Raw genomic sequence first — 26,873 nt, 5'->3', positions numbered from 1 at the left:
TTTTTTCTTATAAAAAATAATAAATTTATAATATAATTATTCATTTAATTCTTTCAATTTGTGTTGTTTAAAGTACTTCTTTTTAGTTTAACCAAAGAATTAATAAAGAAATAAAATAAAAAGAAAGTTAAACCATTCTAACAAATTTTGGTACTAATGAAAATTTGAAGAAATTAGATGAGTATTGTTGTAATGAAGTCATACGTAATCGTGCAGGTTTATTAAACACTAAATTGTTATTTTATTATTTGTTATTAATATCAAAATAATATAACAAACAAAGTAGTTCTACAATATCTTGAATAAATACTTCGTTTAATGAAAAATAATTTGTTTGATCAAGATCATCTACATCTATAATATCTAATTTTTCATAAGAAGAATTTAAATGTGAAGAACGTTTTACTTTTAATATAAATTCTAATAAATGAATTGAAGAAAGAGAAGAAGTTAAAGAATATATTGTTGTTCTTTTACAAAGAGTAAATAATGAAGTCCAATCTTTCTTATAAAGAGAATAATTTATTGTTGGAATATCCATTGGGTTAATAATAATTAAATTATCAATATGAATAGAATCATTAATTAATGTACTCCATAATGAATATGATTTAAAGAGGAATAATAATGTATCAGATGTTGCAATAAAATTAATATGTTGGGTTTGAGTAGAAAGAATTGACTGAAGTAAATTAGAAAATGCAATATGAAGATATGGATCATTATAATCAGGAGTTTCATTATTTTGGGAGAGATGACAAATTATTGGAAAAACAGTTTCTGGGAATTTAGCTAAAGCTAAGAATTGTGCAAATTCTTTTTGACGTTGTTCTTTATGAATTGAACCAGTAAGATAAATAATAGCAAGCTTTGATTCTTCTTCAAGACCACTTATTTTAATTGCTTTCATTTTTGAATCATTTCTTTTACTTATTCTTAAAGTTACTTCATTTAATTCTTTTGATGAAGAAGAAACATTAATCATATTTGTATTTTCATTTAATTGTACATTTAATGAGTCTATTGTTGATGTTTCTTTAACACTATGAATATCACCAATAATATCTCTACAACAACTACAGTCTCCTATGCATTGACATTTTCTACTGTAAATTTGAGTTACTTTTGGTAAATTCTAAAGATGAATTTTATTTCAATAATAATTAATGAAAAACAAACATAAAGAATTGTTCCTGAATAACAACATTCAACAGATATTAATGAATAATAAAATGAAAGAATTCCTTGATAGAATTTAGAATTATATGCCATTAAAGTTACTGAATGAATTAATGACCGTTGTCCTATAAGTATTGATTCAAATGGACCTACAAGCATCTTATTTCTCCATTCTCCTGTTAAAGATTCACCTAACATTTGATTATCAACCCAAACAATAGTTCCTTCCAATGAATTATTATTTAATTTACCTTCAAGTGTATATTTTTTCTTTCTTCTAGTAATAAAGTTAATAGTTTCAAGAATATATCTTCTAAATCCTTTTGATGATTCTTCTACTGAAACAATTGTTGGTCTTAGAAAAATAAATAATGGAATATGTTTTAGTATTGTCGAAAAGAATATTGAAAATAATAGTGTAAATAATACAACAATAACTAATATTAATATTGAAAGAACAGTTAATGAAAATGAATTGTATGCTTCAAATAAAAAGAAGAATATCGTAAACCAATATAATTCAAACATTAAAACTACAATAAAAGGTTTTAAAATATGTAAAGAAAGTGTAATAGAAATAGTCATTACAATCATTATTAATATTTCATTTAAATGTTGAATTAGAAATAAACCAAAAGAATTTGTTGTTTCATCTATTGATGATTGCTGATCATTTTCTATTGTATTAATAAAGTATTTAATAATTAACCCAAGTAAATATCCTCCTAATGAAAAAATAAATAAAAATGATATTTTTCTACTTGTTGTTGAAAAAGGGTCTCTACCTAAGAATTTTCTTTCATACCTTCTTTGTGTCATAGCTTTGAATATCTCTTTAACTGATTCTATTTCATTTTGAGTAATACTTTCTATATCAATGATATCAACAGAAGAGTCATCATCATCTAATGTTGTAGAAGATGATAATGTTAAATTAGAATTCATTATGTCTTTTTTAAAGATCTTCAATAGATTTAATTTATTCTTTTAAATCATTATTATTCTTTTTTTGTTATTTTCATAAATAACATAAAACTGATTTGAGTAGTTTTATTTCTTCTATCATATTTTATAATATTTTATTTTTGGTATTGAAGATTTATTACTCAACTCTTTATAAAATTTTTATAACAATATTGATTTATATACTTCTATTAAATATATATTAGTCATTGTTATGTTTTGTGTCTTGACATACTATAGTACTAATATACCTTAATTGTTCTAACTAAAATGAAAAATTAATAAATATTTTTTTTCCTTATTTTCAGTAAACTACTTCTGACAATTAATTCATGTTTAGTTGAGAAAAGTATTTTATGGCTGAAACTGTTAATTTATTTTATTTCTGAACCATTCCAAAAACAAATTTTTAATAATGCTAAAAGTTAGTTCAATTTTTAATATAAAAATTATTATTCATAAATTTACAATCATCATCATTTGGAGGTTATAATTTCAATTTTTTTAAGTAATTTATAAAGACAATCATACTTTAATCACTTAACTAATACTACAATTTTATTTTTAAAAAAAAAATATTGAAAAATTAATATTCAAAATATTTCATGTATCACAAAGAAAGGAAATATTGTTATAATTAGATAACATCCAATCACTGTAAATTACTCTATTTGATTTATTATGAACTAAAAGATGAATAATGAGAGAAACTTACATAAGATAAAATTCTTTTAAATTTTTGGTCAAAGTGTATTTATTTACTAATAATTTAATAGTGAAAATAGAAATAATATAAACCATATTGTTTATAATGATATTTGATGTATTTTATTATTTGTGTAAATAAATACATTTTTTATTTCTTATTTATATCCTTTCTATTAAAATTTACTTTCTTTAATTGAACAATTATAATGTTTTAATCAATTTATATTAACCTTTTTAAATAGACGATACTTTTCTTCAATGGTTTCAAGAATTATAATAAAATATTAATAAATATGAGTTTTTTAAATAGTTTTATGGTTAGTTGTTAATCAACAAATGATAAAAACAAATTCATTACCATTTTATGAAAGACTTCATAAGATTTTACTGTAGTATTAATGAAGAATAACAAATCCTCTCAATACGAATTTATTTCCTTTCAAATAGTTAATCCTCATATTAAAAAATAGAATGAAAAAAATAGAAAATTAAAAAAAAGAGAAAAAACTAAAAAGAAAATCAATACTTTTTTAAACACAAGACTATGGCATATTATGATGAATCAGAAGAATTATCTCAAAGAGAAATTGAAGAATTAATAGAAGATGTCTTTGGATTTCTACCTGAAGAAATCTCAAATACATTGACTGAAGAACAAGTTGAAGTTGCACTAGAAAAGAATGGTTATGACGTTAAACGTACTATTGCCTCATTTAAAAAGAAAACAACAAAAACAAAGATTATGGATAAACAACCACCAAAAATGAAAACACCAATCCCAATTACTAAGTCTCCTCTTCCAAAAAATAAACCAACTACTCATAAGACTCCAAGTCCACTTCCATCTCCATCTCCACATTCAATGCCAACAGTCCAACATTCTCAAAAAAGACATTCCGAAATCATCAACAAAGTAAAAGAAATGCACAAAACAAATCAAACACCATTAACTGTTATTTTTTGTGGTCATGTAGACTCAGGTAAGTCAACAACAGTTGGTCATATTTTACAAGAACTTGGAGGTGTTACTCATTCACAAATTGAAAAAAACAAAAAAGAATGTGGAGAAAAAGGAAAGAAGTCATTTGAATATGCATGGGTTATGGATACTGATGATGAAGAAAGAAATAGAGGAATTACTATATCTGTTGGAGCTGTTGAATTCCAATATAATCATAAAAATATTAGAATATTAGATGCACCTGGACATACAGATTTTCTTATGAAAACTATTGATGCAATGAATGAAGCTGATGTAGCTGTTGTTGTTGTAGATGTTGATAAACATAATTTAAAATGTACGTATGAAGGAACATTTTTAGATATTGTTTCAACATTAGCATATTCAACTGTATCAAAAATTATTGTTGCTATTAACAAAATGGATTCGGTGAAATGGAGTGAATCAAAATATAAAAGTGTTGTTAGTGTTGCTGAAGAATTATTAAAAGAATATAATCTTGATAATATAAATATACGATATATTCCTATTAGTGGACTTTCAGGTGAGAATTTAATAAAACCAACAACTTCCTGTAAGTGGTGCCAAGAAAGTTTACTTTCAGTAATTTCTGAAGAAAATGCACAATTTCATGACATTGAAAAACCATTAAGATTTATTTGTAATGATTCTTATAAACAAGGCAATGGAAGTGTTATTACTGGAATCATTTCTTCTGGTGTTATTGGAGAGAAAGATGATGTTATTATTTACCCAACCCAAACTCATGGTGTAATAAAAAAAATCAAAAAAGGAAATCAAATTATTGATTGTGCTGGTGCAGGAGATATTGTTGAAATACAAGTTGATGGAACTAATCTTAACATAATGAAAGGATATGTCATTGGATCACCAGCTGAACCACCAATATATTATAAAAAGTTTCATGCAACTGTTGATTTGAATTGTAGAGATTTGATTATTAGAAGAGGAACTTTAATGTCATTTTATTGTTCAACTGGTTCTTCACCCTGTGTTTTTGCACGAATCTTCTTCTCAGGAATACAAGATGTTAAAGTTAGACCAAAAAAATTAAAAGACGTAATTCAAGCTAATGTAGAGATCATTCTTCAAAAACCATTATGTGTTGATACCCGCGTGAATAATGATGCATTTAGTCATTTCTTCTTAAGATGTAATAAAATAACTATTGGTAAAGGAGTTATTACAGAATTACGAGGTTAAAATATAATAAATGAATTTTTGAAGTATTATTATTTTATTTAAATCGTATAAACAAAAAAAAATAATATTTATATATTAAAATTAAAAGAAATTGAAGCGCAAAGAATTGTGTACTTTTAAATTAACTTAATTTTATTCAATGTATAATTTTTGACCTTGTGCCCATTTTTTTAAAAGTGTTATTCTCTTTGGTAAATTAAACTTCTTTTCAAAAATTTTCACTGCTTTTTTTGGAACTTTATTCATGAAATTAATGAATCGTTGAGCTAATACTTTTTTTACCTTTAATGTTTGTTTTAATTGTTTTCTATAAAATGCGAGTTCATGTTTAATTTGGAATTGTTCATATTTAGTTAAATGCATTTGATGTAAATTTCTATCATATTCTATATCTCCTCTAATAACTGCTTCTGTTGTTTCAATATCACGAATGTCAGCTTCGAGGTTTGATAAAACGTTTAATACATTGTCTGTTCCCATGTTTTCAATTTTTTGTGATTGAGATAAAACACATACAACTAATAAAAGAATGAAAAGACTTTTCATATCAATGAAATATAATATATTTTTTTGTTGTTGATTTTTAAGTTATTTTTATTTTTTTGTGTTAAACAAGATCTTAAAAAAAAAATCATTTTAATAAATTAATTAATATTTTAATAAAAAAATGTAATAAAACAAAATATATGAAAAATGTTATTGAGATTGAATAACAGAGTCTAACCATTTGTTAATATCAATCAACATTTCTTGTTGATTATCTTCTTCTAAAAGAACATGGTTTGCTCCAGGATATTCAACATATTTTGAAAGTGGATTTTTAAGATGTTTTGCTTTATTTCTTGCTCCTTCTACTTTAATTAATGTATCTCCAGATCCATGCATTAAATAAAATGGGACTGTTAAATCACGATCTTTTTCAATATCACCATATCGTGCCATTTCTAATCCTGTTTTACCTGATGCTTTAGCTGTTAAAGTGTAAGGATCATTATCATATTCTCGTGCAACTTCTTTATTTGTAAAAATTTCATCAGCTGGATTAGTTGGAATCATTAAAGAAGGGAAGAAGAATATGATTAATATAAACAAATAATATAAGTAATAAACTATGTTGTTATTAATAACATAGGCAGGTGCTGATGCAACATATGCAGTAATATCATTTCTTCTACTTGCTAAAATTGATGTAAGTAAACCACCCATAGAATGTCCCATAAAAAATAGAGGGAGTGAAATTCCTCTTTCTGTTATATCATCTTTAACAAATTCAATATATTCATTAAGAGTATTAATATAAGTTTCCATCGAATTAATAAATGTTTTTGGTTTATTAGGAATACCAGATGATCTTCCATGACCTGGAAGGTCAAGCATAAAAACATTAAACCCAGAATTAACAAAAAATTCTCCAACTTTTGTATATCTACCAGAATATTCTCCATATCCATGAAGAATAATAATTGTTGCCTTTGCTTCTTTAAGTCTCCATTCTCTAGAATAAATATTAAATCCATTTAATTGATGAAATGTTTCTTTATATTCAAATGTCATTGTAAATTCAAAGATTGAAACAAGATCTAAGAATTTTTATGGTATTTTAGAAGTAATGAGAAGACAAAAGGAAATTTTGTTTTATTTTATTTTAATAACAATAACAAAAATAAAAATATTTTGTTATTCAAAAGAACACTAAATAAAAAGAAAGATGTATAAATCAACGGTAGAAAAAGATAAAAGATTGAAAAAAAGAAGAAAAAGAAGGTGTGGAACTTCAAAGAATATAGAAATATTCTAATAATTTAAAGAAAAAGTTGAAATAATTTATTTTAGTGGTACTTATTTTAAAAACTTATTTAATCAGTTATTTCAAGAAGATGAGTGAGAAGGTTTCACAAAGAATTGAAGCAAGAGATAGGTCAGCAGCAGCTGATCTTATAAAAATGAGTGAAGAAGTTCGTCAAGATTTTTCATTAAGTGATACTGAAGATGTTGTTCAATGTTATAAAGTGATAAACAAAAGTAATAATAATAGTATTAAAGGAAAATTATTTATTACACAAAACTACTTTTGTTTTAGGTCTCAATATGGAAAGAAATTATATGTTAAAATACAAATTTCTAGTATAAAAGAAATGACAAATGAAATTAAGATTTATGATATTGAAGGAAGAATGTATTATTTTGTTCCTCAATCACAAGAAGAAGAGTGTTTCAATTTAATGTATTACATGTATAAATATCCTTTCTCTGTTCTAGATTTAAATATTTATAAACAACATACAGTTGATGATCATGAAAGTAATAATCAAAGAAAATTTGATATAGAAACAGCACAAGAGGCATTAGTAACAGCAGAAGAAATGAAAAAAATTAAAGAAGAAAATTATAAATTACTTGAACAACAACAAAGAAAAATTGAAATGATTGATCAATTATTAGATAAAACTGATAAATATTTAGGAGAAATTGATGATAGTATTAAAGCAACCAAATCACTTATTTATGAATTAAAATTAAGATATACGAAAACAAAACAAGTACCACCTCCAAAAGAAGAAGCTGCTGTACTTATTGAAGAAATTAAAGAAACTCCACCAGTTCCAGTTGAAATTCAAATTTTATGGAAATTAGAAAATGATGATTTAGTACCAGCAACAATGAAAATATTTGATGATCATATTGATATTGTTGAAACTACAGCAAATAAAAAGAAGACATTATCACGTTCATTTTCAATTCAAGAGATTCTTGGATTATATATGAGAGCAAGACCATTACATTTACAAATTGCTTTAAATCAAAGTGGAAAAGAAAAAGGAAGAATTAGACTTTGTTCAACATGTCTTCAATTTATTGTAAATGAAATATATATTAGATATTTAAAAATATTTAATAAACAGTTAAGTGTTACTTTTGAACCAAATTCACAAGTATTTGATTATGGAGATTTAATGATTACAAAAACATTTATGAATTGTTCTGGTATTAAAGGACAAATTAAATTTACTGAAGGAGAAGATATGGCATTAAGAGTATTAACTGGAAAAGATCGTGAAGATTATTTAGCAATGAAGAAGACAAACCAAAAAACAGTTGAAATTCTTGATTCAGTTGCTAAATTAAATGTTAAAACTACAAAGATGGCTGATGATTCTATGAATTCTGTAATGGACGTTACTACTAGAATGAATGAACAAAGACAATTGATTATGGAACGTAAAAAACAATGTGATGACATCATAAAGAAATAATTCATTTATAACTTTTTTTAATTATTTCCAAATTTTAATTATTCCATCTCGTGAAGCACTACATAAATAATATGATTGAGCTGAAGGTAACATTGAAAGAGCAGTAATTGCATCTAAATGATGATCATTATCACTTATTCCAATTCCTCTTTTCTCTCTATCAACTGGGAAACATTTAATACAAGTAATATTATTTTCATTTAATATTTCAAATGTTGGTGGTTTTTTAAAATCACCAATAGCATATGACAGACTATTTTGACTATCCTCAACATCCCAAAATCTTAAAATATGATCACTTCCACCTGAAATAATAAATCGGTCAAATGCTATTAACGATGTATTTATTAAATATGGTAAATAAATATTATTCTTACTTTGTGCAATACATTTTTGAAGATTTTGTAATAGATTATCTAGTTGTTGTACTCCATAGTCATCTGGTCCCATACTAAATGATGGTTTAAATCTACTTCTTTCAACTTTTTCAATTACACTACTTAATTCAGGTATTTCTGTTCCAAAATCTTCAAAATGAAGTAATGACTTCAAATTTTGATTCTTAATATCCCAACAAAAAACATCACCATCTCGTGTATTAGTTGCTATATTTTCTTCTTTAATAAATACAATTTCTGTTATAGCAGAATGAGTTGGTACTCTCCATCCAATATTTGCAATTGTATGTCTTAAATCCCAACAAACAAGATAGCCTCTATTAGTACCTACAATACAATATTCTCCACTTGGTGCAACAGCCATTGCAGAAACATACCCTAAACGTGCATCATTTTCTTTTCTAATTCCTACTGTTTTATCTCTAATATCCCATACTGCTAATGTACCATTTTCACAAACAATGGTAACTGCTTTAGCATCTGCATTCTTTTGAATAGATATAATTTTTGATCCAAGAGATATACTTTTTATTAAATTCATTGACATCACAGTTGATTTTTTTCCTTGAACACAAACTCTATGTAATTCAATAGTACCATCTCTATATCCAATTACAATACCATTACTTTTTGCAATAGTTCCAATTGAACTTACACCACTTGGACCTTTATAAGTAACTTTAGATCTCATAACTTCAAGTGATTCTACTCCAAGAATATCCCATACTTTAATAATACCAGTAGAATCTCCTGTTACAAAGAAAATTCCATTTGACCCAACACTAATTGAAGTAATTGGTGCACGATGTTCTGTGAGATGAGCAACACAAATCCCTTGAATGATTTCATGTTTTGGTGATGGAATTTCAGAATCAACAAATCCAAGATCAGGAATACTACGTAAACGTGGTGGAGCTGAACCTTTAATAACTGTGAGATAACGAGAACTATCACGTGGACATGGAGTATTTGGGTTTTGCATTGGAATATAAGTATGGTTTGGATCATCTGGATTTACTCCCCATAATGGTAATTGTTGATGAACTTTTAATTCATCAGTTAAACGATTAATTGAAGTTTGGTGTTGTAAACTCAATCGAGGTATATGCTCTTTTACTGCTATTAAATAAGGAATTAATTTACTTAAACATTTATCAGGATTAGTTACTCCTGTATTTTCTAATTTAGTTACTATATCTTCAATGTGCATTGTTGATGAAAAATCATTTCGATCAAATGATCTTAATGCATTTCTTGGAATTGAACTTAAAAGTGATGCATTAATATGAGAAGCTGTAATATTAAATAATTTAATTCTTAACATACTATTGACATGAGGTAATAAGAAACAATGACGTTGGGCATCACTCAACTTTGAAGCAATAACTTCAAGCAATAATGCTGTTGTTTGACGTAATGTAATATTAGGATGAACTAATAAAGGACAAACAGAAGGAATAATACTATAAATATAACTTCTTGAAATAATATCGAGTGAAATACAACTAGTAATGGAAAGGAGAGTCTGATAAACTAAATATTCATGAGTACTATAAAGGTATTGTTGTAATAATGGATAGAAATGTAATTCAAACACTTTAGTTCCATATACTTTACCAACTAATGGAATTTGTTCTAAGAAATAAACAATTAATATTGGGTCTGATTGTTGGAATTGAGTAATATATTGGAGTAATTCATTATAACTTTTCTGATACCCACAGAACAAAGTTAAAGCAGAATATGATTTAATTAAATTTCTTGTTATGTGGAAATTCTTTTTTAAAAGCATTTGTTTATATGATTCCAAAAAGAACTTACATAAGACTTCATGTTCAGAAGCTTTCATTGAACCATCTTCTTCTTTTAATGATAATTTTTTTGATAATTCTAAAAGTTGTGAAAAATATGAAGCGTAAGTAATTGTGAATGACATATTTTGTTGATTAACAATAGTTTGTTCAATAGCTGGACAAATATAATTTGGGAATAATAAATGTGCTGATGGAGGAAGTGTTTTCATATATTTTAAAGCTAAAATTAATGACTTTAAACTATGAGATTTAATTGGATTACTTGAAGTACCAATAATTAAATCTACTAGTCCAGGGGTAATGATCATATATAATGCTTCATCATCAGAATAATGAATTAAAATATCAACAATTGAAAGTATTTTTTCTAAAATATTTTCACGTGTTCTTCTAATACTAAATAATATATAAAGAATAATGCTAGTACTTATAAATGGTTCTTCTTGTTTATTAAAATATTTCTTAGTTTCTTCAACTTCATTTACAACATTTTCTTTTTCATCAGAAACTGTTATTTGTTCTGTTAATTTTCTCATTGAATTTAAAGCATCAGACCTTGCTTTTAAATCACTCCATTGTCCACTTAATAATACTTCAAGATGTTTATGTAATTCTTCTGTTTGATTAGTTAATTTATCTAATTCAACAGCAAGTTGAGAAGAATGAGATAAAGTAGCTTCATCAGGAATACTTTGAATTTCTTTTTCAATTATTTTTCTTGGAACATTTGGTTTTTCTATCTTTAATTGTTCACGAATGAAAGAAATAATATCTGGAAGAACAAATTCTGCTGAATTTTGTTGTGAAAGATATGATAATTGAAGTAATGAAGAAAAATAAGATGGGACATTCTTTTCACATATTTCAAAACATTGTTGAGCTGTAGGACGTTTTTCAGGAGTAGCATCAACCATTAAAAGAATTAATTCACGAATAAAATCAACTTGAATAGCAGAAAGAGTATTAGTTATTGAAAATTTACCATTTTTATAATCAAGAATATTACTCACATCAAACAATGAATTTTCAAGGAATAAATAAGCTAATACACATCCTAATGAAAATATATCAGCAGATGGTGTAGTTTCAGTAAACATTTTATCAACTTTAAGATTTGGTTGAAAACGTTCAGGAGCAATACATGTAGAACGATTAAAAAAGAAATTTAAATCATAAGGATTATCATCAGGAATATAAAATGGTTTATAAGGTGCAAAATCAGAAAGATATGGAGTATTTGAAGATGTAAGTAAAATATTTTCAGGTTTAATATCACCATGAACAATATGTAAGGAATGTAATGAATTAACTGCATTTATAAGTTGATAAGCAATAAATACTTTTTCTTGTAATGTAAAAAATGGTGCTGTACGTACACGATCAGCTAAATTATATGGAAGATATTGACGTTGGTAAATAATAATACTTCCATTTTTACCAGCTTTTTTTGTTACAAAACCAAGTAATCCAGTGATATTTACAATTGATTTATTAACAGTATGTAATCGTTGAAGAAGTTCATTTATTTTATCTCCATCTGATGGTTGAACCGAATACAATTTTGTAACTAACACCCTTCGTGAACGAGTGTCTCTTGCACGAACTGAATGAGTAAGTAAATCATTTCCAATATTTTCTACTTCGTCAAGACCACAAGTATCAGTAAGGTCTAATGAATTAAGTACATCAGATGATGTGGATAGTGTATTTCCCATAATGTTTTAAGATGATTTTTTATAGTTTCATTTTTCTATTTTATAGTTTTATTCAAAGTTCTGTCATAATAAGCAGTTCTTTTTTAATAAAACTAAAAAAAAAAGAAGAAAAAAGAAACTGAAAATGAACAGTAAAAATTTAAAGAATGGCATCAGTACAAAGAGAAAAACAAACGCCTCAATATCAACGACAATTAATGCAACAAACATATGAAGATTCAAAAATGAAAGGAACATTACCACAAAGTATTGAGGAGTATGGGCTTTCAGGAGTAGAAATATTATTAAGTGATAATAATGAACAAACACTTGACTCATTATTAATGAAAGGTATTGATTTAAATTCACTTGGAATTGATCTTTCTACTCCTAAACATATATGTGGATCATTTAATACACCATTTCCATCATTAAAGAATAGTATTCCAAATTATTATCATATTGAATCTAAAGAAATTAATGATCCAGGAGAAAGAATTGGTGTATTTAAAAATGAACTTATTTTATTTTATATGTTTTATGTAATGGTTGGTGAAGAAAGTCAATTAAAAGCAGCAAAACAATTAATGGAAAAGAAATGGCGGTTTTCAAATAAATATAGTAAATGGGTAATTCAAACTCCAAATGGGTGGATGGAATTTGATAGTACAAAATGGACGATTGTTCCAGCATTATCATTTAATCCATCACAAGCAGATTTTATGACTCTTTAGAAATGTAATTTTTTTATTGAATTTTTTTTAATTAACAATTATTTCTTTGTTTTTTTTTTTTGTTTTTTGTTTTTGTAATTTTCAAATGAAAACCTTTTTCAGTTAAAAACGTTTTTCATTCGTTTTTATTCTATGACTATTAACCTTAATGATTTTCTTCATGATGGATTTCTTGATATTTCTCTTCTTCATATTTCTCAATTTCCATTAACTTCACAATATTGTATTGAAAATGAAGTTACAGGATTAAATGCTTCTTCAAATAATTTTATATTAATTAGAGATCTTAGAGAATATGTTATGTTAAAAGAAATTGATTTATCGTTTAATAAATTAAATACTATTCCTTTTGTTCCTCCGTCATTAAAAAAATTAAATATTAGAAATAATGAATTGTATCAATGTAATTCTTTTAGTACACTTACTGAACTTAATATTTCTCATAATAATATTGCTGCTATTCCACCAATGAATCATTTATTGAATTTAGATTGTTCATTTAATAGAATATTTTCATTTCCTCCTATTTTATCATTAACTTCTCTAAATATTATTTCAAATCAATTAACTTCATTAGATCTTTTTCATGAATCTTTAATAGAGTTAAAATGTTCAATGAATAAATTAACTAGTGTTATATTAGAATTAAATCATTTAACATTTTTAGATATTTCAATTAATCCATTACAACATTTAGATATAACAAAATGTAGTTCATTAAATACTTTATATTTAAATAATTGTAATTCAGAATTATTTCTTTCAAAATTACCATTATCATTAAAAGAATTATCATTACAATCTTGTGGATTAAATAAATTTCCTATTGATTTAACTCTTTTATCAAATTTAACTTCATTAAATCTTTCATCAAATGATTTGTTAGTATTACCACCAATTTATACAACATTACAATATCTTAAAACAATTGATATTTCGTTTGTTTTATTTGTTTTAAAAATATCTTTTGGGTATTTTTTTTATAATTAAAATAAGTTTTAATATTTTAGAATGAATTTATTAGAATGTTTTCCTGTATTTCATCCTTCTCTTGAACTTTTAAAAATTGGTGGAAATTATTATTTAGAAACAATTCATATTACTCCTCCATATCAAGTTTTAACTTTTCCTACATTAAGTCCAACACCAATTATTCAATATATTCATTTAGGATCATTTTTAAATGCACATAATGTAGATTATATTCACAATTATAATATTTCATCAATTTTATTAGTTGGAATTGAAATTCCTTCTTTATTTCAAGACCAATGTGATATTTTAAGATTAGACATTGTTTCAGAAGAAGGACATCAATTATATGACGCAATACCAAATGCAATTAAATTTATTATTCATTCTATTCAAAGAAAAGAAGGTGTTTTAATTATTTGTGGAACAGGAGTTAATAAAGCACCTGCAATTGTTATTGCCTTTTTAATGTATTATCAACGCTTATCTTTTATTAATGCGTTTAATAAAGTTCAAGGATTATATCCATTAATTGACATTGAATCAGGGTTTATTCGTCAATTAAAATTATTTGAAAAGAAACTTGAGAAAATGAATTCTAATTGCATTATTGTTTAAAGTAAAATCTAAAATTATTTTTCAGTTCAATAATAAAACATCAAAAATAAATACTTTTAAATAAAATTATTATTATTATTATTATAATTCCTTTTTAAAAAATTAAAAAAAAATGACAATGAATTAGAAAAAATAAATGTTTTAATAAAAATTGAATTAATATTTTACAGATTGATGAGTATTAATCTTTATTCAAACTACATTATTGGTATTAAGACTCTTTGTGGAATTGAATATGATCCAGATATACCAATTGATAGTTTTGTTTATTTAATTGAAGGTGATTTATTATTAAAATTACAAAAAAACAAAGAAGTAGTTTGGTAATAATTTAACTTATTAATCATTGAAACAAATTATAAAATTAATTACATAGAGTGAAGAAGTATTTGGTACTTTAAGTGGTCTTATTTCTAATCCAATCAATGCATCATTAATAACAAAAGAAATTATTAAATATATTATTAATCAATTAAAACATTGTTCTAGTGATCATACAGCATATTATATGATTGACATTATATCTAAAAGAATTGGGTTTTATTTGGATATGGAATTGGTCAAAGAATTTATGCAACTTTATTCATTACTTCCACTAACACAATCATCACAATTAACACAATCACTTGTTCATACTTTATCAAAGAAAAATATTCCAAGAATTTATTATTCATTTACAGGATTTGGTACTTCAATTAATTGTGTTCTTTCAATTAATGAGTGGCCAAAAGAAAGTTCAATTTATCATACAACATTTAGACCAACTAAATTTGTTGAAGGAAATACACCATTAATATTTTCTTTTTCTACTAATTCATATGAAATATCACTTTGTATTAATACACAAAATCATCATTTAATATTAAAAACAGATTGTTTAATGTCATCAGGGTATGAAAAGAAAATGATAATGAATAATAGAATGAGTATGACTAGAATTTATGATACTCAAATTCCTATTATGTTAAATGAATGGTATTCAATTTATTTATTACATAAAAATGATGGTTCATTTCAAATTCAATGTAATGGACATATTTTATCAAATTTAACTGTTTCTTATCCTAATTTTTTATCAAGTAATATTGTTTTACTTCAAATTGGTGGTGATTGTGATAAACCAGGTTTTTGTTTTGTAGGGGATATTACTGGATTTCAATGGTATTATAACTATGAATCAATTGAGTTAGCACAAAAATTTTTAACAAATAATATAATATTAAGAAATGATAAAAATACATTTCTTGCAGTACAAATATCACCATTAAAATCAATGATTATCGGAGATAAACCATTTTATAAAATTGTTACAACAGTTAAAAATCAATCAAATAAAACTAATATTGTTAATGTTTGTTCAAGTAAAATTAATTCATCATTTTCACCTATTTATTGTGGATCATTATTTAGAATTGATGATATAATTTTAAGAATTGGTGGTATTATTCCATTTTGTTCATTACTTCATTTTGGATTTAGTTATGAAAAATTTAATACTTCAAATATTCCTTCTATTTTACAATTACTATCAGCAATATTTAAACGGAATGAAATATTAAGAAGTCAATGTGAAGAAATTAATTTCTATAATATTATTCTACAATTTTTATTATCAAATGTTAATAAAGGAGATATTGGATGTGCAGTTGATTATCTTTCTATTTGTGTTAAATTATTTACATCTTCATCTGTTTCAATTACTATGAAAAAAAATATAGTTAGATATATTTTTGATATTGGATATTGGATTGGAAAGAACAAAGGGGTTAATTATCCTTATATTTTAAGAAAATTAATTCCACCAACTACATTTGTTACATTAGATTTATTTAAATATATAACTTATGAACAATTAATAATGTATATAATTGCTGATGAAGAAAAAATGGATATAATGCCAATTGATCAATGGCTTATTATTAAATATGAATTTATACAATATTGTACTGATATTATTATTCGTTGTAATATTACTAAATATGTTGAAAATATTATTTTTGTATTAACTACTACAAAAAGTAGTTCAATTATTATTTTATTATTATATTCAATAGTATGTATTATTTGTACTACAAATGAACCACCAGAATTATTAAAACACTGTGCATCTATTTTTATTACAATACTCAATACTAATAATCCACATATTTTTTGTAATACATTAAAAATATTATATTTGTTACTTGGAGAAACAACTGAAATATTAAATATAGTAAAAGAACGTTTTGAAAGAATTGATATGATAAAAGAAGTATATGATACGGTAATTCAATGTTGTAGTGAAACAATTACTTATAAATTAGATAATCCAATGAGATTAGAACAAATTAAATCAATTAAAAATCCAACTATTCTTATTAATTTTATTAATATCACATTTTTAAGAATTATAGAAAGTACATCGGAAGAAGAATTAACAACAATAATATTAAAAGATTATTCACAATGTAAAAGAAATCATTCAATTTTTTCAATTATTTCAATAAATGAAGAGTGGGAAAGTACTTTTTATTTATTATTAGATTTTCTTCATAAAAAGAAAGATGAAGAAAATATGAAACGATTAATGAAAATAATATCAAATATCATTTTAGAATCAGTTCATCAATGTCAAACTTCTTTCCTTACAAATTCAATAATGAAATTACTTAATCTTTTTAAAAATTGGAAGGATTTATATGAAATATTATTTGAATTTTTTAAAATATTTCTTACAACACAACCATTTATTTGTGAATATCAAAATGTATTAATTATTGAATGTGGAACATTTTTATCATTTATAACTTGTGGAATGTTTAACTACGGAAGAAATAAATCAACATTTCATTTTGATGAACAATTTAGTCTTATTTCTGAATTTATTAATCAAATTGATGTTGCTGATTATTTAAAACAAATGAATTATTCTTATTCATATTTTGAAGAGTTATATCCAATTTATTATTATTTTAATATCAATCTTATTATTTCTCAATTATGGGGATTGGCATATAAAAAATGTAATGATATTTCATTGTATTTGAAATTATTTGAAATGTTATGTGTTATTTTTCCTTGTTATCCACTCAAAAGAAATCATACATGTTATTTTAATTGGTTTTTATATACAACAACTCTTTTATTTAAACAATTAGAATTAAATCAAGAAGATATTAAAAAATTAGAAAATTATCAATTAAATTGTATTTATTCAATCCAACAATATAATAACCAATTATATAATAATATTTTAATTAAAAGAAAACAAATAATAGAAACTACGTCATATATTGATTTATCAATGAAAGACTCTATTGCAGAGTTTTATGATAGTTTAATGGAAGCATATCATTCAATTCAAACAACTATTCGAGTAGAACAAATTGTTTTTAATGATTATAATGTTGCACCATTAGTAAGACATAAATCTATTGGAATTACTAAAATACTTCCAAAACTTAATGATCGAATTTTATTTAATACAACAAAATATAAAAATGACATTATTGCATTTAGAGAAAAAGAATTAATACGATTTACATCTATTGAACAAAAATTTATAAACAATTCATTTCATCAAAATGAAGATAATGTTTCTTTTGATTTAAAAGGTTTTAATATTCCATCAAAACCTATTTTTAATGTAAAAAAGTATCATAGTAGAAATGTATTAAGTATTCAAGAAAGATTTATTATTGATCAAGATTCTTTTCATGATATTCAAGTACCATTTGATGCAGAAATAATAACACCTTGTTTATTAATTTGTATTGAACAATATTATTGTGGAGTGTTTTTCATAAAAGATAATAGTATTCATATTAAAATAAAAACACATTGGTATGAAAGACCATTTTCAAAAATAATACGAATTGTTCAAAGACATTTTAAAGATAGTGATAATGCTATTGAAATATTTTCTTTAAATAAAAAACCATTATTTATTATGTTTTTTGATCAACAAGATTATCAAACAATATTTACAAAATTAACATCATTACAATTAGAAATAAAAGGAAAATTTTCAGTAATACCAAATCTATCAAAATTATTTCTTTATTGTTCATATACCAAAGATTGGGTTGAAGGAAAAATAACAACATATGAATATTTATGTCAACTTAATTATTATTCTGGAAGATCACTTATAGATATTTCTCAATATTATATTTTTCCATGGATTACAACAACATTTGATAAACCATTTAATCAAATATACAATAATACAATGTATATAAGAAATTTTTCACATAGTAGATGTTATTTACAACAAGGATATTTTAATAAGAATGGTTTTAAATTTGGTCCATTACCTGCTACTGCAATACCATTATATTTAAATCAATTAGAACCCTATACAACATTGTATTCTCTTTTTGAATCTCATTTTCATTGCTCAAAAAATATATTTAGTGAAACGTTAATTTCAAATTTTAATTATTCTTCTATACCTTATCAAAAATTACAAAATATAACTCAAATTAATGCATTTGAATTTCCTTATGAATCTATTCCACAATTTTACTCTTGTTATTGGTTATTTACACCAAATGAACATGACTTTACTCGTATTAGTTTTCCTAAAGTATTTGCAAATAATTCAAAACAATTTATTTTATATCATAGAATGTTATTAGAATCACCAAGAGTATCTGAAGAAATACATAAATGGTTTGAAATGATTTTTGGAAAGAAAATGAATGAAAAAATTATTCCAGAAAATTGTAAAAAGAATTTTCAATCAAAATTTAAACAATTAATTGGTCAACAACCACAACTCTTATTTAAAACTCATCCAAAAAGAAAAAAATCATTTGATTATAGTGAACTTATTAAAGCTATGAATAATGAACAAAATAATTTATCAATTGATATATTTAAAGAGTTAAATCAACTTGAAACAAAATTTGAATTACTTCAAATGATGGATAATTATATTATTATTAAGAAATATGATGAAGTGTTTATATTAAATTTTGGACTAAAAAAAATAAAAAAAGTTAATTGGAATGGAATACAAAATAAAGAAATTAATATATTGATGTTTTATGATGGAGATGAAACAATTGGAACTATTTATTATTGTATTGGATATTCAACCATTACTATTATTTATAAAAACCAACAAAAAGATATTACAACTTTGACTGGAAGTATTACTTCTATTACATTAAAAGAAGTTAATAAATTTTGTATATTTGAATTAGAAATTGGAACTTATTGTGGAGAGTTAGAATGTTATAAAATTATAATAGATAAAGAAATTCATGAAATTCAAATTTTATTCTATAATAAAATTATTATTTCTTCAAATCCTTTAACTAATATTATATCATTACCACTTCTTGGTTATAGTATTATTCAATCAAAAGACTTATTTATATATTCTATTTTAAATGAAAAAATAATGTCTAAAATACATTGCAAACAAGAACCTCTCTTTGTTTGTGCTTCTTCAAATGGAAATATTTATTATACTCAAACTTTACAATCTTCAATTGAAATACATTGTATTGATATAAATGGATATGAAACAGGAATAATATTATTAGATGATAATATTATTTCTTTGAATTGTATTTGTTGTACTTTTGTTGATTTTATTCTTGTTAGTCTGAAAACAAAAGTTTTAATTTATTTTAACAATTATTATATTCCTCTGCTCATTCATACATTAGACTTTAATACATTACTTGAAAATTTTACTATTAAAAATGTAATTGTACAACCTTCTTCATTAACAACTTCTATCAAAGAGAATTGGATTTTTATTGTTCAAGGTCAAGAAAAAGATCATCAAATTTTACGCTCATTTGTTTTGAATGATGTAAAACTTATTTCACTTTAAATAACACATTTTTTTTTTGTCATTATTTCGATAAAAAATAATAATAAAAAACCTTAAAAAAAAATACTAAAAGAGATTAAATGTCAAAAACAGGTCGTTTTCAGGTAATAAAAGAAAATCCTCATGTTAAATCTTTATGTGAGCAAGAATGTATATTGATTGATGGAATATTTGGAATGTGTTTATGTTTTTCAAGTGAAGGAATTGATATTATTTCAACAGAAAAAAGAAAATTTGCTAAATTAACAAAGATAATTGATTCTCGATTACAATGTGTTGTTGAAAGAATTATTGATTTAGCAGAAGATTATTCAATTATTAATTCTTTTTTAAAAAGTAAACATGAAGGAGTAACACAACAAGCATTATGTGAAGGAATAGTTGAATTTAGAGAAGAATATGTGAATGATATTTGTTTTGTAGAAAAACAAGCAAGAAAAGAAATGTGGACAATTCAAGAAATTTGTTGTGAATTAAATAAGAAATTTGATACGCTAAAACCTATTAGAGAAATAATTGAAGTAGTTACAAAAGAAACTAAACCACAAAAAATTATTGAAGTTCTTTATAGTCAATTACGTCTTTTTGGAGGGATTGGTACTAGTGTTAAATTATTAAAAAAGTTAATAGAAAAAACTTGTGAACCATTAATGAATTTTATTTCACAATGGATGAGTTGTGGAGAATTATTATATAATGAATTTTTTATAAAAAAAGAAGGAGAAAAATATATATTTTATGAAGAAGAAGTTCCATGTTGTGTGCAACCTCATGGAAATGAAATTTATATAACTGGAAATTATGTTAATTCAATTAAAAGATATAGAATTCAACATGAAACTGAATTATTTCAACAAATGCTTTTACATCAAACGTCAGAAATAGAAGAAGAAAGTAAAGAAGAAATACCATCTATTCATTTAGAATCAATAACTTTATTTAATCCATTAAAATTTAAACAATTAATTACTAAACAAGCTGAACTAATTAATAAAATGCTCTTTGTTATATTTCAACATTGTCATATTGATGATACTTTTAATAAAATTAGAAAGACATATTTATTAGGTGAACCTTCATTTTATTATAATTTTTTTGATGTTTCACATGGAATATTATCAAATGCATATTCAGCAGATGAAGAATTACGTTCAACATATAAATTATTTGATTCATTATTATTTGAATTAAAATCAATTCATTTATCATCAAATTGTTTTAGTGTATCATTTCAAAAAGAATTTATTCAAAATTATTTAGAATTAACAACAACTGATAAACCATGTAATATGTTTCAAGCATTTTTAATACGACTTGTAATTCCTTTTCCATTATCTTTAATTGTAAATGATGAAGCAACTTTAAGGTATCAAGTTATATTTAAATTTTTATTTGATATTGAATATCATCGTTATTTATTATCTCGTGCATTTACAAAAATAATTTGTAAGTCAACAGAACTTGGAACAAATAGAAATTATAGTACATTAAGATTTTATCTTCAACAACTTCTTTTAATTTGTTCAAAAACATTAGAAGAAATAGTAATTTATTGTCAATGTGATGTTATTACAAAATTATGGAATAAATTTATTTCAACACCAAAATATTCTGTTAATGATTTAAAAGAATTACATTCTAAATTTTTAAATGATTGTTTAACTGGAATTGGATTAAATGAAACAGTATTATTTAATTCTTATAATAAATTATTAATTCATATTAGATATGTACTTCAAACAGTATATGCAGTAGAAAAAATGGCTAATAGTGGTGATGAAAAAATAAAAAAACAACCTGAAAAAAAGGATTACGAAATATTAGAATCTTTAAGTGAAGAAACTCGAATACAAATGGATGGAATTTGTTCTTTATTACCAAATACTTCTATTGAAAAACGAAATTGTTGTTTCAATAGATTAAACTTACAACCAAAACAAAATTTAAGTGAAGAAGATCCATTTGCTGATATTTTGAATAAAAAATAATTAATTATTTTTTATGAATTAAAATTTGAAATTGACCGTTTAAAGGCATTACAATAAAGAAGAAAAAAAAAACATTCTAAAGTAATATAGTCTTGTCAATCTAATTTTTCCTCTTTTAAATTGATATTGTACTTATTGTCTCCAAAGAATAATTCCATTAAATATAAGTTTATATCATCTTGTATTTACTATGTCTTCTGTAAAAAAATAAAGTTTTGTTTTTTTTTTAAGTTTTTATAATAAAAAGAATTGAATAACGAATTTCAATTAAGTTAATTTGCTCTTTCAACTTCTTGTAAATGTCTAAAACAATAATCATATATTAAAGTGAATAAAACATGATTTTTAATACTACATTCTGATTCTTCATTACATAAACATTGAATAATAAATTTAATTTCAGTAAGTGAGTAAGTTTTAACTATATTTATTAAAAGAGAATATAAAGGGGATGTATGAACACTTTCTTCAATAGTATAAAATGAATCTAAACAACTATAAACTTTAATGAAAACACGTGATTTGAATAATGCATTTGGTAATTTATTGGAAAGTTTAATGAAAAATTTTGATAATATTGAAAAATCTAATGATTTTTGTAAGTCAAAATGATGTTTTGTTTTAAACATTACTAATAAGTCAACAAGAAATAGTGCATTTTTAACATCTGAATCAAAGAGTAAATACAATGAATAGACAAAATTATAATAAATAGAAATATCAATATTCATACAATCTAAAATAAAATCAGACTGTTTAATTGATAAAAATAACTGTTTCATAACAGCATCATCAATAGAACATTTTAAAGAACTTAAATCAGTTAATAACCTTAATCCATTTCCAAACAATGTTTTAATTCCATGGACATGAGCTTTAGTTAATGTAAGTGTTGAATAAAATACAAATAATTGATAAAGGTAACGTTGATTAATTTCAATTGAACATAATTTTAAACAGTCAATAAAATATGAAGTATATTTTGATGAAGTGGAACGTGGATTAAAACAATATCTTTTTGTCATTATTACTTTATTATTAATTTCATTTTCAATTAATGACTCAGCTACAATTTGACAAGGATTTTCTAATAAATAATTTAATAATTGTTTTCTTTCTTCACAACATTCTTCATTTCTACGTTCATTTAAACTAAACATAATAATTTGAATAATAAATGAAACAGTTTCTTTTGTACAAATTTCTATATGTTGATATAATTCTAATAAAAATGAATAAAATATATTTTCATCAAATAAATATTGTTCTGTATAAATACTCTCTTGTTGTTCAAATTCATTGATTTCTTCATTTAAATCAATTGAAGAACTTTGTGTAGATTCTGAAATTGAAGAAGTTAAAGTTGATGATAAACAACTATTTCCATTTTTCTTTTCTCCATCTTTAATAATTTCAAATTTCGTTTCATATCCTTTTTTTGATTTTCCTCCTTTTTTATTCTTTTTTGAAGATTTTTGTTCTTTTTCAATTGGAACTGTTGTTGTTTTAATTGAAATTGATGGAATTTCTTCAAGAGGAGTAATTCTACGATAAAAAAGAAGATATCCTGACTTATTTTTTGTTCCAAACCATTCCATTTCTGCATACTCTCTTTTTACTTCAATAACTTGTTCATCATTACATAAAAACCATTTAGTTCCATCTTTAATATATGATGTGTAATGTCCTCCAGTACAGTTTCCTGAATGAACAATAACTCCAGCAAGACAATACTCTTCATCTTTAATTTTAGTAAATGTAAAAGGTCTTAAATTAATATAATCAGGAAATAGAAAACGAGAATTAATTTTTTCTTGTTGAAATGTTTGAAGGTTAAAATCAAATCTTTTTAATTGAAATATTAATGTATTTGGTAATTGATGAAGAAACATTTGCTTTTTAATATTAATTTGTTTATGACATTCTTCACATTTATATTGTTTATCTCCAATATATTCAGTACCTGTTAATATTTCTAATGACTCTTCTAAATTTTTTAATCCTTTAATTTCTAATGGTAACACTACATGTTCTTCAACTCTTTGTTGATTATGTGAACAATCACATGATCTTATTTCTGTTAATGCTTCAATCAAATATGATTTTTTTAATGCATTAATTCCAAGATTTCCTTTTAATTCATCACTTACTGAGTCAAGTATTTCCATTAACATTTCACATGCATCTCTTTGAACACCTGGTTTAATTATTCCATATTTTTTATTTCTCATTTCACTAACTTCGGTTCTTGGATCAATAACAATACTTGACCTCATTAATTTAATAAATAAATCTCTTAATGAACTTAAAAATGGTTGTTCAGGCTTAATTGAGTCTATGAGAAGCATTGAATTTCTAAAATAAATGTCTCCATATAATTGTTGTAGAATAGAGTTTAAATAACACGTACTACCAAGGTTTCTTATTCCAATGATATTTCCAATTTTTACTGTTTCAATATTATTATTCTTTCTACCACTTCTTTTTAATGATTTAGAAGATTCACTTTTACTTTTAGAGTTTCTGCTTTTACTTTCACAATAACTTTCATTAAAATTTAAACTTCCACTCCTTGAAATAGTAGGATATAAATCTGATCTACTAACTGATCTACTTGGTGTTGAACTTCCACTATTAGAAAATATTCCATAACTAAGTGGATTGTATGGAGTATAATTTAATGGTTCAATACAATTTTTAAATGTAATACTAAGAGATGTTATTACATTTGGATAAATTTGAATAATTTGAGTTAGTATATCAATAATTCGATACCTTAAACTGGTTTCTTTTGCTATTGGAAGTGTTAAATCATCAAAATCATATAACATTCTAATGAAATTGGAACATCCTTCAGTAAATGCTAATTTTAAATGTTCAGATAAATTTGTAATGTGATTTAAACAATACTCTATAAAGTCAACAATTAACTCTTCTCTTTTCATTAATTCTTCTTTAGTTAATGTATTTAATGAATTAAGTACATAAATTAATGATGGTAATAAATTAGTTTTTTTTGATATTGTTTGTAAATATTGTAATGACTCTTCAAAATAATTTGACATTAAAGAATGAGAAGGTATTGATTCAATAATTACTTGACTAATAATTGGCTTAAATTCATCAGGTAATGATTGTACAATTCCAGAACTGAATGGATTTCCAATAATATTAACTAATTGTCTTATTATTGATAGACAATGTTCAGGTTGTTGTTTTAATAAAAACACATATATTTGATAAGATTCATTAAATGTTAAATTGTTTATATTATTTGATGGTAATGAAATATTTAAATTATTAAATGGAAGTATATAAATTTGTTCTGTTAAATTTTCAAGTAATTCATCTGATTGTAAACAATTAGGTTCAATAGAAAGAGTTTCATTTTGAAGTACTTGATTTTCAAATTGAATTAAACATTTTAACAGTGGATGAAGTAAGGTTTTAGGTTCAGTTGATTTAATATGGAGAAGTAATTGTAATGTATATGGGTGATTAATTTCATTTAATTTTTGAATGAAATCTTCTGAAAATTTATAGGAAACTGGTGAAGAATATAAAGGATGACAATTAACTTCAAAATTTTTATAAAATGGAAGAAAAAATGAGTTTGGTGTTAATGGAAGTGATAAATTGACAGGCAACAATGATACTGGAGAAAATGGGTTTAATGGAATATCCCTTATTTTGAGAGTTGGATAATTTAACGAATAATTAACATTACAAATATAATCAGGAATAAACTATTTGTAAATATTTCTGATTATAAATGAATTGCATAAAAAGAAAAAAGCAAACAATTAACAACGGAAGCATTTTAATAAATACATCATTTGATATCATTGAATTTTTAATTATCCAATTTAACCAACGTTCAATTGAATGTTTTCCTCTAGAATCAAGAAATGAAATAATTTTTTTTATTCCAAATTGATGAATATTGACATTTTCATTACAAACACATTTAATATAAAACCCTCCTCCAATAAATAAAAATTCATATTTTTTTTTATTTTGAACAATTTTTTTTCTTGCAGATTTTGATAAAATAGTTTGGTTATTTACGTTTATTATTTTTTCGATTCTTGATGAAAATTGTTCACATTCTAAAAATGAATTTATTTTAAATATACATCCTTCACTTTTAGCTTGTTGGATTATTGATTGGTATTGTGGTGATTCAATAAAATTAGATTCTGTTATTCTATCTGATTATCTTCTTTCTTTTGTTATAACTTATTTGTACAATTAAACAAACTCATCATCAACAGTAACAATTAAATCTGACTTTGTTATAATAATATTATTCGGTAGTGTTTCTTTCTCTGTCATTCTAAATTGAAAAGTCTGTTTTGTTTTTGAGAGTTTGAAGTATGTCTTTTATTTTTTATATTTTTGTTTTTATGAAAAATGAAAAACAAAAATTAAAATAAAAAGCAATTAATTAAGTAGTAATAGAACTAGCTTCTATTGTTCCAGCATCAGGAAAGACTAATCACATCAATTCTTCTAGCAGCTCTATGGAGTATGTTT

At 23.7% G+C, this 26,873-nt stretch overlaps 12 protein-coding genes across 12 annotated transcripts; 6 read left to right on the top strand and 6 right to left on the bottom strand.

Moving 5' to 3' along the window:
- Positions 1-244: 244 nt before the first annotated feature.
- Positions 245-985, bottom strand: ENU1_167690 (hypothetical protein; the record flags this gene model as incomplete). The annotated part of the gene is made up of 1 exon (XM_008861047.1): positions 245-985. The coding sequence occupies one exon, from the start codon at positions 983-985 to the stop codon at positions 245-247; it is 741 nt and encodes a 246-aa protein (XP_008859269.1).
- A 134-nt stretch (positions 986-1,119) lies between these two features.
- Positions 1,120-2,124, bottom strand: ENU1_167680 (hypothetical protein; the record flags this gene model as incomplete). Its single annotated transcript, XM_008861046.1, has 1 exon — positions 1,120-2,124. The coding sequence occupies one exon, from the start codon at positions 2,122-2,124 to the stop codon at positions 1,120-1,122; it is 1,005 nt and encodes a 334-aa protein (XP_008859268.1).
- Positions 2,125-3,394: 1,270 nt separating this feature from the next.
- On the top strand, positions 3,395-5,035 carry ENU1_167670 (elongation factor-1alpha, putative; the record flags this gene model as incomplete). Its single annotated transcript, XM_008861045.1, has 1 exon — positions 3,395-5,035. The coding sequence occupies one exon, from the start codon at positions 3,395-3,397 to the stop codon at positions 5,033-5,035; it is 1,641 nt and encodes a 546-aa protein (XP_008859267.1).
- Positions 5,036-5,167: 132 nt separating this feature from the next.
- On the bottom strand, positions 5,168-5,581 carry ENU1_167660 (hypothetical protein; the record flags this gene model as incomplete). Its single annotated transcript, XM_008861044.1, has 1 exon — positions 5,168-5,581. The coding sequence occupies one exon, from the start codon at positions 5,579-5,581 to the stop codon at positions 5,168-5,170; it is 414 nt and encodes a 137-aa protein (XP_008859266.1).
- A 150-nt stretch (positions 5,582-5,731) lies between these two features.
- ENU1_167650 (hydrolase, alpha/beta fold family domain containing protein) lies at positions 5,732-6,589 on the bottom strand (the record flags this gene model as incomplete). The annotated part of the gene is made up of 1 exon (XM_008861043.1): positions 5,732-6,589. The coding sequence occupies one exon, from the start codon at positions 6,587-6,589 to the stop codon at positions 5,732-5,734; it is 858 nt and encodes a 285-aa protein (XP_008859265.1).
- Positions 6,590-6,912: 323 nt separating this feature from the next.
- ENU1_167640 (hypothetical protein) lies at positions 6,913-8,289 on the top strand (the record flags this gene model as incomplete). The annotated part of the gene is made up of 1 exon (XM_008861042.1): positions 6,913-8,289. The coding sequence occupies one exon, from the start codon at positions 6,913-6,915 to the stop codon at positions 8,287-8,289; it is 1,377 nt and encodes a 458-aa protein (XP_008859264.1).
- Positions 8,290-8,310: 21 nt separating this feature from the next.
- ENU1_167630 (protein kinase with WD repeats, putative) lies at positions 8,311-12,216 on the bottom strand (the record flags this gene model as incomplete). Its single annotated transcript, XM_008861041.1, has 1 exon — positions 8,311-12,216. One exon carries the CDS (start codon positions 12,214-12,216, stop codon positions 8,311-8,313), a length of 3,906 nt encoding a protein of 1,301 aa, XP_008859263.1.
- A 146-nt stretch (positions 12,217-12,362) lies between these two features.
- On the top strand, positions 12,363-12,929 carry ENU1_167620 (hypothetical protein; the record flags this gene model as incomplete). The annotated part of the gene is made up of 1 exon (XM_008861040.1): positions 12,363-12,929. The coding sequence occupies one exon, from the start codon at positions 12,363-12,365 to the stop codon at positions 12,927-12,929; it is 567 nt and encodes a 188-aa protein (XP_008859262.1).
- Positions 12,930-13,061: 132 nt separating this feature from the next.
- Positions 13,062-14,519, top strand: ENU1_167610 (leucine rich repeat and phosphatase domain containing protein; the record flags this gene model as incomplete). The annotated part of the gene is made up of 2 exons (XM_008861039.1): positions 13,062-13,867; positions 13,940-14,519. The coding sequence occupies 2 exons, from the start codon at positions 13,062-13,064 to the stop codon at positions 14,517-14,519; spliced, it is 1,386 nt and encodes a 461-aa protein (XP_008859261.1).
- Positions 14,520-14,754: 235 nt separating this feature from the next.
- Positions 14,755-20,349, top strand: ENU1_167600 (Beige/BEACH domain containing protein; the record flags this gene model as incomplete). The annotated part of the gene is made up of 2 exons (XM_008861038.1): positions 14,755-14,778; positions 14,896-20,349. 2 exons carry the CDS (start codon positions 14,755-14,757, stop codon positions 20,347-20,349), a joined length of 5,478 nt encoding a protein of 1,825 aa, XP_008859260.1.
- Positions 20,350-20,429: 80 nt separating this feature from the next.
- Positions 20,430-22,337, top strand: ENU1_167590 (Spc97 / Spc98 family protein; the record flags this gene model as incomplete). Its single annotated transcript, XM_008861037.1, has 1 exon — positions 20,430-22,337. The coding sequence occupies one exon, from the start codon at positions 20,430-20,432 to the stop codon at positions 22,335-22,337; it is 1,908 nt and encodes a 635-aa protein (XP_008859259.1).
- A 272-nt stretch (positions 22,338-22,609) lies between these two features.
- ENU1_167580 (ubiquitin carboxyl-terminal hydrolase domain containing protein) lies at positions 22,610-26,183 on the bottom strand (the record flags this gene model as incomplete). Its single annotated transcript, XM_008861036.1, has 2 exons — positions 22,610-26,083; positions 26,169-26,183. 2 exons carry the CDS (start codon positions 26,181-26,183, stop codon positions 22,610-22,612), a joined length of 3,489 nt encoding a protein of 1,162 aa, XP_008859258.1.
- Between the last annotated feature and the right edge of the window lie 690 nt (positions 26,184-26,873).

Source organism: Entamoeba nuttalli, assembly GCF_000257125.1.
Source record: "Entamoeba nuttalli P19 unplaced genomic scaffold asmbl_7236, whole genome shotgun sequence".
Classification (NCBI taxonomy): domain Eukaryota; phylum Evosea; order Mastigamoebida; family Endamoebidae; genus Entamoeba; species Entamoeba nuttalli.
Note: the sequence above shows the minus strand (reverse complement) of the source record. Positions and strands in the feature narration are given on the sequence as shown.